Consider the following 17,942-nt stretch of genomic DNA (forward strand, 5'->3'; position numbering starts at 1 on the left):
TTCATACTCGTGTAGCGCCCTCTATAGATAATTGTTCTGATTCTTTCTTCTTTCAGAATCAGATGTGGCAGGGTGGCAAGGATAAAATCAAGCGAGCTGTATCCCCTACCGGCAGTCCCCCATCGTCACCTAGCATGTCTAGATCATCAAGTACATCATTCATTTCTGCTGGAGGAAATATTTCTTTTGAATCAGATCCAGATTCAGACTCAGATGAATAGACACAAAAGGCACATCATATCCAACATATGAATCCTGTCCAGAAGTTGATGTTACCATGTGGACAGGATGGGTTAGATTTCAAGAGGAAAGGAATATATCAATGAAAACTTTGTCATTGGATTATAGGGACTGAAAGAAAAGTTTTACTGAAATGCATATTAAATCATCATGTTGTCTTTTTCCTTTATTGTTGTATAAATCCATCATATCTCTAAATTGTTTTAAAAGTAAATGTTTCCTTTTGGCAGATGGGTCTGTGACTTGTGATTCTTTGAAAGATAATATAGCAGATGCATGACAAATGGGAATATTTGGTCAACTTTTGGTCCATAGGTTTGTTGAGTTCTTCGTTTTATTTCACGATGCTGTTATCAGATATTTAGGGTATCGTGAAGGCAGTAAACATTTACTTAGATTTAATTTTTTCTATTTTTCTAATGAATGAAAGTCACTGAATTAAATCTAAGTGTAAATGTTGAATAACTATAGATTCTATAGTGTTATTGGCAAATCAGTGTTAATCCGGGTGAAAACGTCTGAGGGCAACAATAGTCAATTTATATCCCTGTGAAAATGAGTGATTTCACAGTATTTAGCAAAGCCTCACTTTTTGAAAAGTTTCAATATTTTTTCCAGCCTTTTCCAGTTGATTAGGACCTACATAGGAATATACATATTGCTGTAAGAAGAATTACTCTGTATATGACCCTTTCCATTTATGAAGGGTGGCATGGCTCCGAGCCTGTAGCATTTTAGGGAAGTGTGTTCCTATCCCTATTGCATTGACCAGCAGCATATGTCACCCTGTACCTTTGTAGGGCTGGTATGGCCCAAACCATATTGTAGGAAAGGATGTACAGGCCTCCCCATTAGCATGAAAGGGCCTTCCACAAACAAACAAGATACAAAACCATGGTAATGTCAATTTACACCTTCTGTATGCTTTTACAGGGATAACGACTTTGACAAATGGCAAATCTCTGTGTCATTTTTTATTACAAACGAATGGTATTTTATAGTATGAGGAAAATTTTACAAAAGGAAATGAAAGATGCATTTTTAGAAAGATAATCATCTGTTGATTAGAAGTGTATTTAATGTACTGACGCTGATGATTTCAATGATGATTTCAAGTCGTATATTTGCTGTAGACAACAGAAACAACAGTGAAATAATAATTCAACAATATTGAATGAACTACTTTCGAAAATTACACTCAAGACAACAGCATTCTTATTTACAAATTCAAATCTATATCACCTAAACCGTTCCTTCATGCACATGTGTAGGTTAAAAGTATTTGGTTTCAGTTCATAAGTAAGGTATTTGTAGATTCAGAAATTGCAGGGAGGAGTTAAAATGATAAAGGATCACAGAAAACAGCATTTTTGCTCAATTTCATGAAAGTGTGCTATTAATACGTTTAGTCTGTGCTACATGGTGAAGTTATTGCAAAAGCAATTTCAGTACTTCCAGCTGTAACATCAAAGAATTGTAAAATTTGAGAATTTGTACAATATGATATCTTTGTTGACAAAAAAAACCTGTAACAGATAAAAAAATCTGTACAAAAAAACAAAAACATGTAGTATATAAGGTACCAGGCCATTTCATGGGAAATTAAGCACTGCTGGCTTTGCTGTTAGGACCCTTTGGCCTGATCAGTGCAGTGAGTAAGTTTCCTCTCTTAAATTCCTCTAGAAGTGTATCATAATACTGGCACTTCAGTCCCCTTTGAACTTGACAGAGATTGTAGCATTGCTTTCATGTGATTCTTTCCAAGAAATCATGTGATGCAATACTGGTGAATTTTTTGTTTTCTACAAAAAATAGGCTATCATGGAACCACTCTTGCCAGAGTTTGTTTTTCAAGAGATTTCTGAGCAACATTTGAGTCTAGTATATAACTGTTTCACTACATGGTTTGGCCCAAACCCATGGTTATCAATGGTAATTGTGGCCTTGTTTACTTGGAAATAGGGGTGAACAGGTTAAAGCTGTAACTGTTTCAACACCATGGTTTCACCCAAATCCATTGTTTTCAATGGTGAGTATGGATGGGATTGGTTACAGGGACATGGGACGGAGCTGTTTAGGTTACACTGATCAGGTTCAATAATTCTACACAACATTGCTGTTCACAAGGGGTACCATTGTCTACACCAATATCTCCAAACAGTGTGGTTGAGTCAGCTAATACCATCAGGGAATAAATGTTGTAGGCCACAAATATGTCCAAATGCACACACTTCTAATGTTGTAAAAAGGCGCTTTTCAGTTGTTTTCATGTTAGTCCCAGTCGCAAAACATTTTAAATGAGGAAACACGTTGTGTTCCATAGTAGGTTAATTTCTACATGAATTCTTGAAACCACATGAATTTCATTAAAACTGATAAAACAAAAAAACAAAGACAAAAAAGAATAAACAATATCAATGATGTATGCTTGATGTTTCTTATATCTACATCAGTTACTCTAGGATCGAGATATTTCTGTTTCAAAAAAATCTTATGTAAACACTCTGTAATTGCAATTATTTCCAGACATACACACATGCATGTTTTGTTACTCTTTTTGGTGTTATCAATTTTGTAAGTTCTTGAGGAAACATTTTTACATTCTAGTTTGCATGACTATAGAGGAAAAACAAAATGTGATTGAAATGTCTTTTGCAAAAGTGAAATTTTAGAGGATAAGGAATGTACCTATGAAGATTTTTGTACTCATTTTATTGCCAGAGTTAATTTCTTTACATTATTTGGGACAAAAGCCTCTCATGTGGTATAGGGAATAAAAATAACAGTCAACAAAAGACTTTTGTGACACAAGATGATTTGCACTGTACTCTTTGGACTTCAATTTACAGACTGTTGATTGGCTATCATTGTATCAATGATTTGCATATTTGTACAATGGATAAATTTTATTGGCTATTTAGCTATATGAGATATGACAGGATAATTCCTTATTTAAATAGTTAATATTGGTGATATGGTGGTATGCCTGATAAAATACTATGACATAGTATTAGCAGATGATCTACCTCTATCTTATAACTGGTCAAGAGGTCAATTTGGTACAAGAGGTCAGAGTTTGTGGCCAGGTTGCAGCATCCGATGAAATGCCATCCAAGAGGACACTGAAAATATCCAATGAGAGAAAATGGCAAATGTATCCATTTGAAATAAAATATTACCAGAATATTTAATAGGTTAAAGTATTTTCTGTTGCTTTTGTTATGAAAATGCAAATAAGATAAAATTTACTTTCCAAATATTTGAAATTATATTCTACAACATTTCACTGTAAACTTCTATCTTTATAGAGGCAAACCATCAAAGTGAATAATATTTGATGTAAATGTGTGTATGCAATACTGCAAACAACAGACAGTGTCAGTTCTTGGCTACCTATGTAAGAAAATATGTTTCTGACAAGTTGAAACTGAAATTGGTTGTAAGTTTATGGCTCTTAAGTGCAATTGCTTTATGATAAATGGATATTTCATCTATTATTTTGATGCACAATAAACTTAAACAAATGTTTGATGTACGACTTTTTATCATCACCACTTTCAAATATCTTGTCTTTCTTAAAGCAAGACGTTTCTGATGTACTGACTGCTTGGAGTCATATAAAATCAGAACTCTCTACATCTGCATCAGGTGTAGAAACGTGATAGCATTAAAGGTATACTGTCACCTGTTCCAATTTTGCCACAGTTACTATGGAAAATCTAACCAATCACAGATTTTAAGAGGGTGGCGGCTTTTGAAAAACAGCGCCCTCACATGGGCATTTTGAATACCAAGGAACGCCCCTTTGACCATATATGGGCATATTTAGATTACAGGTGACTGTATAACTTTAAATGACATCCAGTCACAATTTCAGCCTTTAGATACACTGAAAACTACACACAGTACAGATCATATTACATTACTTTGTTACTTCTCACTGTAGATCTCGAGAGAGTTGTTAAAATGATGACAGGCCAATTTTACCAAACATTTCAAGATTTAACAAAATTTTGTTGGCTATTTCCATTTCTATGTTGCAAACATAGCATTTCTAACATTCTGCTTCCAGTTTCCAGTCACTTGCAAATATTTTGTTGTGAAAAAGGCAAGGTTGCAGAACAGAATATGTTTGCTCGACAGCTCTTTTTCCATTGTAGACCACCCCTAGGATCCAATGGTACATCCCTGAGAAAGCTGATCATACATTCATCATGACAATTATGTTATGCAAGAAATAGTGATATATTGCTATTGGTGCAATTTCACGAAATGTGCATTTTTATAATAACAACAATTTTATAACACATTTTGTATGTTAAATAACACCATTTCACAGACTAATTAGCTTGTCATTCTCACCTTTGTTTCAGTAAACAAAACAAACAATTTTCACAACTTTGGGGTCACTAAGGGTCACTAACCTTACAAGTGCACTGGCGTAAAGGGGTTTTGCGCTGCTATACCTTGCTGCTTTTTGTCCAAATTCACTTTGGGAAAATATTGAGCCGATGTTTGATTGTTTCGTAGCAAAACCTCTTCTAGAAAAGACGTAACACCCTTGGTACATGTTTTTTTTGGTTGATCAAAGTTTACCTACTTGTGGATGCTCTTTATCCAAAGTTTGACCTCCGAAGCTGCTTGATGATGAGAAAATATCAATTACGCTCTTGAATATAATCTAAATCTGCAAAGTCATTTTGTTACGTTTATTTATTTGCGTTTCAAGAGAAAGAACGGGAAAATTCGGTCTATTTGGAAACTTTGTGCTCTCCGGCTGAATTTTTGTTGTTGTTGGCGTCGCAAAGAACGCCCGCACGCGGCCGAATACTCGACTCTGCTTCCTTGAGAAGAATACCATTCACCTTACACATCCGTAGGCTTATAAAACTATTTTATCATGTATCTTTTACATCTATATCTTAGGTAAATGGTAAAATGTCAATGACGCTCTTGAATTTGTAATAAAAACCTGCAAAGCAAGTTTATTCGAATTTCAAGTGAAAAAACGAGTAAATTCGGCCAATTGTTAACTGTCTGCACTCCTGCGGAAATTTTGTAAGGGTGCCCAAGAACGCCCGCACGCGGCCGAGTACTCAACTCTGCTTCCTCGAGAGAGACCACGCACACCTTACATATCCATAGCAGTATAAAACTGTTTTATCACTTGTCTTTCACATGTTAATCTCAAGTAGATGAGAAAATGTCGATGGCGATGTTGAATATTTAATTAAAATCTGCAAAGCACGTTTATCATTATTTGAATTTCAAGAGAAAAGGGGAAAATTGGCCAATTGGTAACTTTCTGCGCTCCGGCGAAAGTTTTGTAAGAGTGTCCAACAATGCCCCCACGCGGCCAAATACTTGAGCCAATGTCTGATTGTTTAGAAGCCAAATGTCTTCTGGAAAGAACGTAACACTCTTGGCTTTTTGATCGGATCAAATTTTACCTAGTTGTGGATTCAAATTTATCTAAAATGTGACTTTTAAAGAAGCTCTATGATGAGAAGTGTCACTTACGCTTTTAAATATAAGCTAAATCTGTATAGCAAGTTTATTTCTTTTATTTATTTGCATTTCAAGAGAAAAAAAAAAACGGGAAAATTCGGCCAATTTCGGAACTTCGTGCGCTCCGGCGGAATTTTCGTTGTTGTTGGGGTGCCCAAGATTGCCGGCTGGCGGCCGTGTCCTCTGCTTCCTTGAGAGGGACAACACTCACCTTGTACATTCGTGGAAGAAAACTGTTTTACCACGTATCTTTCACAGCTTAATTTCAAGTTAAACAAGAATGGCTGCATGTTGGAAAACTCAAACTCAGCTACTGCTTTCCTTACGGACTATCTTCGTGGATGATAAAAGCACTGTGTATGATAGCGAACTAGTGTCCGTAAAGGTTCCATCCATATTCGAAAAAGACAGGGCACAAAAACCAACAAAACAAACAATTTCTAGAGTTTGGGTTGACATGGGGTCACTGAGGGTCAGTAACCTTGAAAGTTTGCTTGAGTAAAATAGTTTTTCGCATGCCATGCCTTGCTGCTTGTGGTCCAAATTCATTTGGGGAAAATATTGAGCCGATTGCTGATTGTTTAGAAGCTAAACGCCTTCTTTTGTTTTTTTTTGATTGGATCACCGTCCCTCCACCCACGGTGATTGGATTAAAGTTTACCTACCCGTGGATGCAATTTATCCAAAATGTGACCTTCTAGCGGCTGTATGATGAGAAAATGTCAATTACGCTCTTGAATATAATCTAGATCTGCAAAGCAAGTTTATTTCCTTTATTTATTTGAATTTCAAGAGAAAAACGGGACGATTTTTTACTGTATTCCTTTACACTTGCTGCAGTTTTATCCCTCTTTTGAGGTCGTTTGCAATTTGGTCGGTTTGGGAGCTTAGTACCTGTTTCGAGAGAAGAAATCTGAATGATAAAGTTTGAGAAGTTTTCCCTCCAAAGTCACTTCCAGTACTTGTTTATACACGTTGAGTGAGTTTAGACAATTCGAGGTAGTTCACCGAATACGAGTTTATTGCCGATTTTAATGAAATACGGTTCAGATGACGAACATACACAGAAATAACACTATTGCAATATGAGATATACACAGCAGCATCTACAAGATTAAAAGTATAACATTGGCAATGATTTCGGTAGACGTAAACAGCTTCAGAGACACTGAAACCAGATAGACATTGTTATGCTGATTGCAGATTATTTGAATATTCAATGCAGCTGTCCACTTTTTCTTTATATCATTTTCTGTTGACATCAACAGGAGCAGTGATACTTATTTTCAACACGATACATATACTCTTTATTCAAAAAGACCAGAGAGAATGGTTGAAAATTTGCTTTAGGAAAATTTCAGCAAAAGTTTAAGTCTTTCATTTTCAGGGCGCGAACTACCTTAAAGGGTGTACCTTTTGTTTTGGCAAGAGTTCAACTTGGCGGTTAAAAGTTTTGGAAACAGTTTGTTGATTTCCCAAGGTTACATGATATTGATCAGTCATACTGCAAGGCCAGCTCCAAGTGCGGTCAAGGGTGAATGTGTCCAGAGACACTTTCCAGCCACAAATTGTTACCCTAGATCAACGAATCTTTTCATGTTTCCTTTCATGTGTTTAGTAATGTCAGGTAATATAACTCAAATTTTCTTCATTTGATATCGAAGAGTAGGAACTTTGGCAACCACAGTTCTCACACTACCGGTGGTACAATGTTTGTTTTCCGCTTGTGAGGAACTTTCAAGATTTGGGTCCGGCGTAGCATGTCGTTGTCAATGATATGTTTGAGATCATTGTTCCCGCCAAAGAATAATGCAACCTTGAGTACTCCTTTGCAGATTGTATCCAAAAATATGTTGACCAAACTCATGGAGAATCTGAATTTGACTCTGAAGACCTGTTTGAATCATTGTCATCGTTTTTGAATGTATTTCTACCATGCCTGTTCACGACTAGGTTTAAGAGCAAATGCCGATATCAAAATGGTATCGTATCGGCATTTCACCTTCAGGTGGCTACGTGTGTTGAGATCCCAAACCCGTTTCTGACCTCAAACACATGCCAAAGTGCTAAATATGTAATAAGATAGGGCAGGAATAAAAATAACATCAGACTGCGTGAAAATCAGTTTAACCGAAAACACCGGGACAAGTTTCTGGTTAGGGCCATGTTGAGGTCATACGTGCCACTTAGCGGTGGGGTGGGGGGGGGTGGTCATAGCCGTGAACAGCAAAGTAATTTGATCTTTTGATTCGCAGCAGAACGAATGAAGCTTTTGAAGAGATTTGCAATGTTCTGTGAGTGGGATAGGAGTTAGTATGCAGACCGGAATTTTTGGTAAGTAGGGGACTGGACGTAAATTAGCAGGGGGGGAGGGCCGGGGGGATTAGGGGGAGGGTCACAAATTTTTGAGCCTCTGTTTGGGGGAGGGTCACAATTTTTTGAGCTCCTCTAAGGGGGAGGGTCACAAATTTTTGGGCTTGTTGTTGGTGCACTAAAAGTAGAAAACAAATTGTTTGTAAAGACAATATGCTCACATGACATCGCATGCATCACTCGCACACTGCCTCTTATTTTCTATTAAACACTCATTCCTAACTCTCTGCGTATCTCTTCCCCACCATTATCTTAAATAGGATTGTCTCTCTTGTTGCTATTCTTATCGCCATTAAGTTTATAGCCAATCCAATCTATTGTTCCTCAGCTAGCCCAACATATTAAAGGGAATGACTCATGGTTAATAAACACTGGACAGTGTTTTTGCTAAGGTTGGGGAACATTGGGAACCCTGGTAAAATTTCTGTTGTCCGCTAGTATGACTGCACTGATATACCAAGGCTAACCCTGGTAAAATGACCGTGGAACCCAGGTAACATTAACCTAGGTACCGCCCTTAACAAAAACACTGCTGTATATTACCACAATATCTTACATTGTTCTACTGATGTAGTCAATCTTGAACCTAGCTATTTGACAATATTATTTCTCATTCCACTTCTTGATGATGAACAAAAGTTCCCTCTCTTACATAAGCCACTTCCCTTTACAGTTTTAGGCCAAGCTCCACCCTGCATCAGTCCCTTTTTAGGTTCATGAATTTTAGTTTTTAGAGATACATGTACTATTGTTTGAAATTACGTGCTAGCTTTGGTGTGATAATTAATAATTTTGATTCCAGAAAAGTGATTTTAGTATACTGAAATATTTCTGTACAGTCATTTTTCAAGTTTACATTGGCTTTGCCTCGTGGGTACTATATTTGGAATTTATAGTGTTCATTTGTGTTGTGATGGCAGAATATATAACATTTGTTGAAATTTAATGTGGGTAATTTATACGGTGAATTAACAAAAGTATTGAAAAATTTTTAAAGTCTTACAAGTTACTGTCTTTTTTGGTATAATCTGTGCATATACTAGACAAACCAGATATGAACTGAAAATGCTCACGTGTTTCATTATATATTGCATTTATGTGCAAGTTTGAACCTTTGCTACATGCTTTGCTACATTTAAAGTGTTATGATCAACACAATGAATTTCACCACAGATCAATTCTAAAGGTCATTAAGTATTCAAATATGTAATTAGCTGAAATAAAAATAATTAATTTCTTTGAGTACTGTCATTGTATCACAATATAGCATGTGTAATTACCTTTGGTCAAGTCCTTCAAGCTCTATATGCCAAACCGTGAAAGCTTGTTAGCTATTTATGCAAATTATGAATTAGCTGACATGAAAATGCAAAATGACTTTCAATACTGTTATACAACCTGGTATAATGATCAATGTACACAGCATGTTTCGCCAAATTTTATCAAGTAAATGCCAGTATATATCCCTAATTTGGAAGGTTCATTAAATATGCATATTGGGAATTGGCTGAAAAAAATGTCAAATGACTTTCAATAATCTTGTATCATAGTATCTTTAATGTACATAGCAAGTTTTGCCAACTTTGGTCAAGTCAAAACAGATAAATATCGCTAATAAATGCGGGATATCGGACCGCAGGCGGGCGAAGATTGCATTATAAGCGCGCCAACCCAAACTCACTGCATGGACATCACATTTACGAAATCGAAGTCCAAAGTCAACTACGTCATTGTTAGAATAAGAGAGGTTTTCCATCACACGGGAGCATACCACCACAAATTTTGCACAGATGGCGTTGCACTGGCATTGAAAAAGGGTGCATGGGAGCATGGGAACGCGGGCAGTTTCCCTCGCTATGGGTAGGAAATGCATTGAGCAAGACACACTTCCGGGTTCGCAAAAAAACGAGGATCCCATTTACGGGGCGCTCAAATATAACTATTTGCTGTGATACATAGCAGAGGCGTATATGTTTGTGATGCTGAGAATAACATCAGTAAATAAATGACGGGTTTTAAAAGTTGACGTTTTTTGCGATGAAACCAGTGTGCGAAATTAAGAGAAAATAGCTTTAGGTCATAAGGGCCTGCACCAAGCCAAAGCTTCAGGTCCTTACAGAAAACTGCCGGTCCTCAATAAATGCAAAAACTATTGTTCACGACCTGTATTTGCATTAAAGTCAAAACTCTTTCCACCAATACTATGCTTTTGAATGTTGTAATCTTTAATTTTTCATGTCCTTTTATCAATATAGTCAGCAAGTATTCATTCCAAAAGACTATTATTTACATAGCTTGCAGAAAGTGAAAGTGTAAGTGAATGATCATGAATCATTCATCTACATGATCTGGAATCTGAAAAAGATCACAGCCATCATCTTCCTCACTGTCATGCATTTATCAATGTTTTCCATCATTGGGGGGAGGACTATGGGACTAACAGGAGAATTTGACATTTTTTCTAGCCATGTCAAATCACCCACTCTCGAACTACAAAATTATGTCAAACATCCGGGGGCCGGGGAATACAGGCTCATGCACTAGTTACATGTGGATGATGTGAAAGCGAGAAAGTTTGTCTCTCACGACTTTCTATGGGGGATGATGTTCTCTACATGGCTGTGTACAATTATACATCACACCAGGGCATGTGATATTGTGATTTGAAAATGGTTGGCGAGCTGAAAATCACTTCTGAAATTAGCTAACGCGAGTGGTAGAAGAGTGGGTGAATAGCTTAGTACCCTGAAAACAGTCATGAGTAAGGGGAGTATATGAATAATTGTTTTTATGTAAACATTGATCGCTACGTCTTTTTATTGTAATGTAAAACAGAAGAGAGGAAATACTTAGTATGTATTTTGATATGACGTATGGATTACTTTCAACATTTTTCAAAGGATAAATATGCTTAAATGTAGCCTCTGTTGCATTCATGAAGAAATAGATGAAGTTATACTTAGGTATTTTTTACCTCCATGGTTTTGAAGTACGCCCGATACAAGGACTATAGATATTACACGACTGCCCAATTGTGCTACCTGCAGTCGACAGTGAAGTTCACGTTTCGCTGCGTTTGTTTATGGACCGCTAAAACATCTTGCTTGCTCGTTGGTCTTCAACCAAAGTTCACAAGGCCGACTGTTACCACGATATATCGACTGGATAACAAGTGTACATTTTATAAAACAAAGCGCCGGCCTTATCATAACAGTTTTGTCGAGTTGCACAATCTGTCGTGTATACTCTTAGAGGCCGAGAGTAAGGCTTCAAATTGTTTCGAAGTATACCGTTTTACGACAGGCATGCAAACTCACCGAAAATGTCGCAAAAAATTACGCCTTTTAAGATTTTACGGCCTCATTAACTGATCGTGTCGCGATGGTTTTCAGCAGAAAAGAGTGTCTGTCAAATTTTCAGAGTCAATTTAATAACTTTAAGCTTTCAAAGGGCGATGAGACCCAGCAATCGCTCGGCAAAACTTTTCGATCAGAAATCATGCATTCATTTCCGCGAGTGGCGACGTGTGCCTTTCATGGTGTCGGCAATTTCTATACGCTCGATGCGTATTTTTCCAATGAAATCTTGCTGCAGCAGCATGTTAAGTATATAGGTAGGTAGTTTATTTCTAATGCTTGGGCCTCAGCCCATCGCAAAAAAGCATACATCAGAACAGAGAGATAGAAAAATACAAAGCAAAAAAGTGTACTTGTTAATTTTTCAACAGTTAACACTTTTCAGAAGAAACTCTTCTCGAGCTTTAAATGATCTGTGCACATAAAGAGATAATTTGTATTGAACAAACTGGTTTTTTGAAGTTAACAGAGCAATAAATTTGTCATGTGTAGGATACAATCGGAATCTTTCTGGAATCAATTCTAGTCTATGCTGGTCATATAAAGGACAAAACAATACAAAGTGGCATTCGTCCTCAACAACCTTACGACATTTACTTTGGCAGAAAACACAAAATCTTTGTTCCGCTGGAACAACTGGTTTAGAGTGACGACCAGATTCAATGGCTAGATTATGACTGGATGTGCGAAGCCTGGATAAACAAGATTTGAATTTCATTACACTAATAGAGGATAAATACATTTCAGGCTCTAGTAGAGATTTAAATTTTACATAAGTACACAGTCTTCGTGATTGTTGCATACTAGCAGACCACTCTTGCTTGTAGCAGTCCTGAAGTCTTAATTGAAATAAACGTAAAAAAGCCTTTTTATCTCCGACCTGTTGTTCAACCCACGCAATTCCAAAGCCATATTTATAAAGAAGATTTTTAACCTTTGTTACCCAATTACTCCTTCCTGCTTCATCTAATTTTGTTAACATAGTGTAACAAGCTTTGGGATAACGGGTAGTGTCCATTTCTAAAAGTTTTAACCAATAAGATATGCAACGTTTCATATATGTACATGACAGGGGAAATCGACCACATTCTCCAAGGAGTACCTCAAAATTTACACTTGTATTTACCCCCATTAAGAAACGACAAAAGTCCAATTGAACTCTTTCTATCTCTAAAGAATAATCACACCCCCAGATTTCAGCCCCATAACAAAGTACGGGTAAAACTGACGTATCAAACAACTTAAATGCTTCCCTTAAAGGGAGACCTCCTAATTTTTTTATGACAATTTTTATTTGGTGCAAAGCTCTCTTTCCTTTCATGGCTAATTGATGTTTTGCTGGTGACCAAGACAGTCTGGATGAAATTAAAATCCCGAGATAATTATAATGTTTGACTGTATTGATTTTTGCACCATTGTAGAACCAACGTTCATAATGTTTAAGGATACCACCGTTTCTAAAGACAATGACTTTGGTTTTATCTAAATTTACAGACATGAGCCATTGCTTGCAAAACAACTCAAGTTGATTTAACTTTCTTTGTAGAGATATTGGTAAATCAGCAACATCGGCAACGTCATCTGCGTACATCAAAATTCCTAAATTTGGGAAATCGTCATTAATAAAAATACCATTGTTCTGATTTATATCCATATATGAAGCTAACTCGTTCACAAATAAACAAAATAAAAAGGGACTTAACATACATCCTTGCCTAGTACCTACAGTACAATCAAAATATTCTGTTAAACCTCCATTACATAAGACACATGACTTTAAGTTATTGTACATTGAGCGAAGGACAGTTAAAACTCTACCGTGAAGACCATACGAGATTAATCTATGCCATAAATAACTGTGGTTTACTGAATCAAATGCTTTCTAAAAGTCTATGAATACGCAATACATTCGACCTTTCTTTTGAGATAAATACTTCTGAATCATTGATTGAAGAGAAAATAAGAGAAAATATATTGTCAATGGTACAATATTTTTTTCGAAAACCAGCCTGGGCTTCAACAATAATTCCAGATTCGTCTGCCCATTTTACAAATCTGTCGTTAATAATTTTTGTAAATATTTTACTCATCGCAGAGAGTAAAGAAATCCCTCTGAAATTATTTACATCAGATAAGGAGCCTTTTTTATGTAGGGGGAATATTATCCCTTTACACCAGCTCTCAGGAAAATTTCCTTTGCTCAAAATAAGATTAAATAAGTTACACAAATAATTACACATTATCTCAGTACCATGTTGAAACATTTCATTGACAAGTCCATCTGGACCGGGTGACTTATTCCTCTTTAAATGTTTAACAGAGTTCACAACTTCTTGATGAGTAATATCCTTATTTACAGAGATGGGAAGATCATTTTGACAACTGTCACAATATAAATCATGATTTTCCAATTCACTTGAGATCTTATTATCGAAATCGGTGTCAACAGGATTACAACGAGTGTTGAACAAATCTTTAAAGTAATGATACCATTCGGCAGATGCAATTTTATTTTGACTCGTAACTGTCCTTCCCGTCTTAATCTGTTTTATCACACTCCAAAATTTGGAAGGATCGTTCACACTTTCTAGTAAGTCTATACGTTGCTTCGACTTGTGAGCTTTAATTTTTGCGGCACACACTTTCTTGAAAAGATTGCGAGAATCTATATAACTTTTTAAATCATCTGCACTGTTTGAAGTACGGAATCTATTAAGATATTCAAATTTCTTTTTCCTAATGTTAACACATTCATTATCCCACCAAAGTCTTGTTGGTTCTATACAATCATTATTTATAAACTTTGTGGGAATTTTCATATTTTTACCAGCTCTTTGCAAAATATTTTTCAAAATTTGTACAGCATTATCTACACTACATTGTTGAATTGAATGTTGGAAGTCAGCAAACCCCTTCCGTGAAACATCATCCTGTAAAAAGGTTAACAAAATCTGACAAAAAATCTGGCTTCCATCTATATTTTTCCCATGTATGTAGCTCAATGGAATCAAAACTTTCAGCAAACGCATTGCTATTGTCAACATCAATTGACAATGTACAAGAGACTGGGAAATGATCTGACCAATCATTATTACCAACAGTAAAGTCACATATGTAATCAAATAGTGAAGTGCTAACTATAATGTAGTCCACAACACTTGTTCCATTATTTGTACAGCAAGTAAAATTACCATTGTTGTCACCTTGAAAACGACCATTTAGAAAATGTACATACAGTTTACAACAAAAATCAATTAAAGTACGACCAAAAGTATTTATTGTGTTGTCTCTGGATTTTCTACTTTCACAAAAATCATCAATCTCGTAGTCAAGGTGGTGTATATCATTTTCTTCTAGAGACTCTTTAAAATAGTCACAAAGATTACCAGTTCTAGCGTTGAAGTCACCAACTAAAATGAAATCTGGATTTATATACCTTGATTTAAGCTCCGTAACATAATTTTCTAAACGAACAATACCGTTGGGCTCATCGCCATATGTTGAGGCTCCCTCGGGTGGTACATATACACTTCCTAGGATTATGTCATTTGGTACATTAAATGCTTCTTTTGTGATTTGAAGAAATAAAGTGTCTTCAAAATCACCATAAACTCTTTTAGTATATTTATCAATATAATTTGAAACAAAAACACAAATCCCTCCAGAATACCTTCCACTTTTATGTACTCTGTTTCGTACAGTAGAGTAGGCTTTGTGAGTAGGTGCTAACCAATTTATAAACTCATTATTAGACTTTGCCCATGTTTCACATATACTAACAATAGAAAAAGTAGAAAAATAATCTCTCAAAGAATAATTTTGAATGTGTGATTTTAATCCTCTTGCATTCCATGATATTATAGAATATGAAACCTTTTGGTTAACATTACAGTGTAAATTTTCTCTCTGAACTTGTTGCAGTTGCTGGGCCTGGCCACACCTCTATAAGCAAACCAAATCATTCGTTGCGACATTGTATGAATACTTTTTACCGTTAATAACGAGTTTGTCATAACTTAGATATGATTGTTTCTCTTCTTTGCGTGCTTTCACCATGAAAGGAATCAAGATCTTTCGTATACGTCGAACCGCCGGTGGGAAATCTTCTGAAATACTAAAACCTGATTCTGTTGTTAATACCTGTCGCGCTAGTCGTAGAATTTTCATTTTTGCCTTAAATGACAAAAATCTTACAATAATCGGGCGTGGGTCTCCGACCTTGGGTCTAAAGTTTAGTCGGTGCGCTCTTTCTATCCGTATTTCCTGTTCGAGTTCTTCATCCGGTATTTGTAACTTTGATCTTAAAACTTCACGTATAGCTTTTTCACAATCTTCCCAGGTTTCATTTTGTTGTTCTTTAATCCCTCTGAAAACCAAATTGTTCCGACATGTCTGTGAACGAAGACCGACAACTTCCTTTTCTAGTTCATCAATTCTTTCTGACAGTCTTTTATTTTCCCTTACCAGATCGTCTTGTGTTTTCTGTATGTTTTCAACGGTTTTTGTTACGTGTTTCATTTCTTTCTTCAAATCTTTCATATCCACCTGTATTGCTTTCAAAATCGGTAGAACTAAGTCCATGCTCTCGTCTTCTTGTTCCTCGGTATTAATTAGGTCTCCACTTGCTGAAAGTTTCATTTGTCGTGTTTTTGGGGGACCCGGGTTCAATTCAACGTCACCACCAAGTTGTAGGAGGCAGGGGACAAAAGGCAGGACAGCAGCATCCACATTCTTGTCGCTGAATTTTACCTGCCTTAATGCGTTCAATGTGGTGGTTACGTAATTGGTATGCCATCCACGTTGCAAGTTCAACTCCTTACAGTTTTCTTCAACATTGCAGTAATTTTCATTCGAAATCTCACAGCTTAGTTGTATCAAATTATGAAATTGATCAACTGCGTGCAGTAGAGTAAACGTTCCAGGATCAACTGCGTGCAGTAGAGTAAACGTTCCAGCAAGTACGAAACCAATTACTGACATAGTGCAAAAAAGCCGGTACATCAGGTCATTGAATGGTGACCATACAGTGAACGGTGTGTAACCTTCGAGTGACACATCTCTCCAACTTCTTGGGTGCAAAAAACTGCCAATTTGTAACCTCCATGCCGTTATACTCACAGTCATGATGTTATCCTTCTATGTACGACTTCGTTAACTGAAATTCCCAGATATCAAGGTCGTTTCGACGAAAAAATTCAGTTCAGAGACGGAGCGAAGAGAAAGCACTGCTAACGCTTCAGCAGCACGTGACCAGCCGCAGCAGCATGTTAAACTGCTCTATGAACCGTTTATGTTTTGAACGTTTCAAATCAAAGCAAAGAAAACGGAGTCAGTTTGATAAAATGGGGGGCTGTATTATAAAAATTCCGAACATTTTGGAGTATGGAACTAGTTAAGTGATGTAGACTATTCGTAATTGTAAAATGTCGCAAAACAAACATTACTATATGTTGCGACATTGTCAACCGCCCCTCCCCCGGTCTGGCGTACCATAGAGATCGAATTCCTCACCACCAGGACACGAAGTGCGATCAATATCCCCTGTTGCCCCGCACTCCCGCGGTGGAAAACATTGATATGTGCATGGCATTCAAATGTGAATCACATGATTCAAAGTCAGTCGTCATCTGCATCTGTTACAGGTCTTGACGGAGAAATTTCCACCATTTATTCCAAATTCCAGTCGGTCATATGGACCGACATGCTGCTTAAAACTTTCGGCCCGACGAGAAATCTGTCGGTCTCGGACCGTCGGACCGACGTTAATTTCGCACACTGGAGGTGTCCCCCTCTAGCATCGAAAAGTAAGAGAAACTGATGTCTGAGAGGCGTTTCAATATTTTGCACTGGGTAAAATGGTTTGAAAATGCTATTGAACACTAATATTTTATTATATGTTTTGCATGACCAGTGATTGAGTCACAATATTCAACGATCTAATATTGATAATACATTTTGTACCTGGTAAAATAACAGTTTTCAGTCTGCCAGAGATTGCAGATCAAATAATATGTAGGAATGGCAAATCTGCGATCTTCTTGTGTCATTTGCAAACTTTAAGCCTAACATTTCTGTAAACCAAATAATTGGACCAACAGTCAGAGTCAGTTTTTTAAAATCTATTCATTATTTGTTTCAAAATCTAATCAGTTCTTACAATTAGCATATGGTATCTGTCTAACGAATCTGACTTGAATCCATTCCGGCGTTTTTGAGTTATCGACTAAACAGACGGACAGACAGACAGACATACGCACACGGACAGACAGACATCGCTATGACATTAGCTCACGTGTGTGAACACGTGAGCTAGGGTCTATGCTGCTAGCGATAAGCCCTAGCGTTGGTGATCGATAGGACGTACCGTTGGAGACAGTTAGGGAGGGTAATAACACATGTAGATATGGAATGTTTCTTTTGAAATACTATACAGAGATACTAGTGTGGGGAAAATAACATTTATTG

The 17,942-nt window shown here is 36.7% G+C and overlaps 2 protein-coding genes across 5 annotated transcripts in view; both read left to right on the plus strand.

The window, feature by feature from the left end:
• Positions 1 to 3,791, plus strand: part of LOC139119244 (choline-phosphate cytidylyltransferase A-like) — a 28,020-nt gene extending 24,229 nt beyond the window's left edge. For all 4 annotated transcript variants that reach the window (XM_070682939.1, XM_070682940.1, XM_070682938.1 and 1 more), the window contains one exon: positions 57 to 3,791. In XM_070682939.1, coding sequence (XP_070539040.1) covers positions 57 to 221 — 165 coding nt within the window. In that variant the 3' untranslated portion in view covers positions 222 to 3,791. The remainder of the gene's footprint in view (positions 1 to 56) is intronic.
• Positions 3,792 to 17,754: 13,963 nt separating this feature from the next.
• LOC139118143 (uncharacterized) overlaps positions 17,755 to 17,942 on the plus strand; it is a 40,855-nt gene continuing 40,667 nt past the window's right edge. The window contains exon 1 of the mRNA XM_070681437.1: positions 17,755 to 17,781. Within this exon, the coding sequence (XP_070537538.1) occupies positions 17,755 to 17,781 (27 nt within the window). The remainder of the gene's footprint in view (positions 17,782 to 17,942) is intronic.

The sequence above is a fragment of the Ptychodera flava genome, chromosome 19 (genome assembly GCF_041260155.1).
Source record: "Ptychodera flava strain L36383 chromosome 19, AS_Pfla_20210202, whole genome shotgun sequence".
Lineage (NCBI taxonomy): Eukaryota > Metazoa > Hemichordata > Enteropneusta > Ptychoderidae > Ptychodera > Ptychodera flava.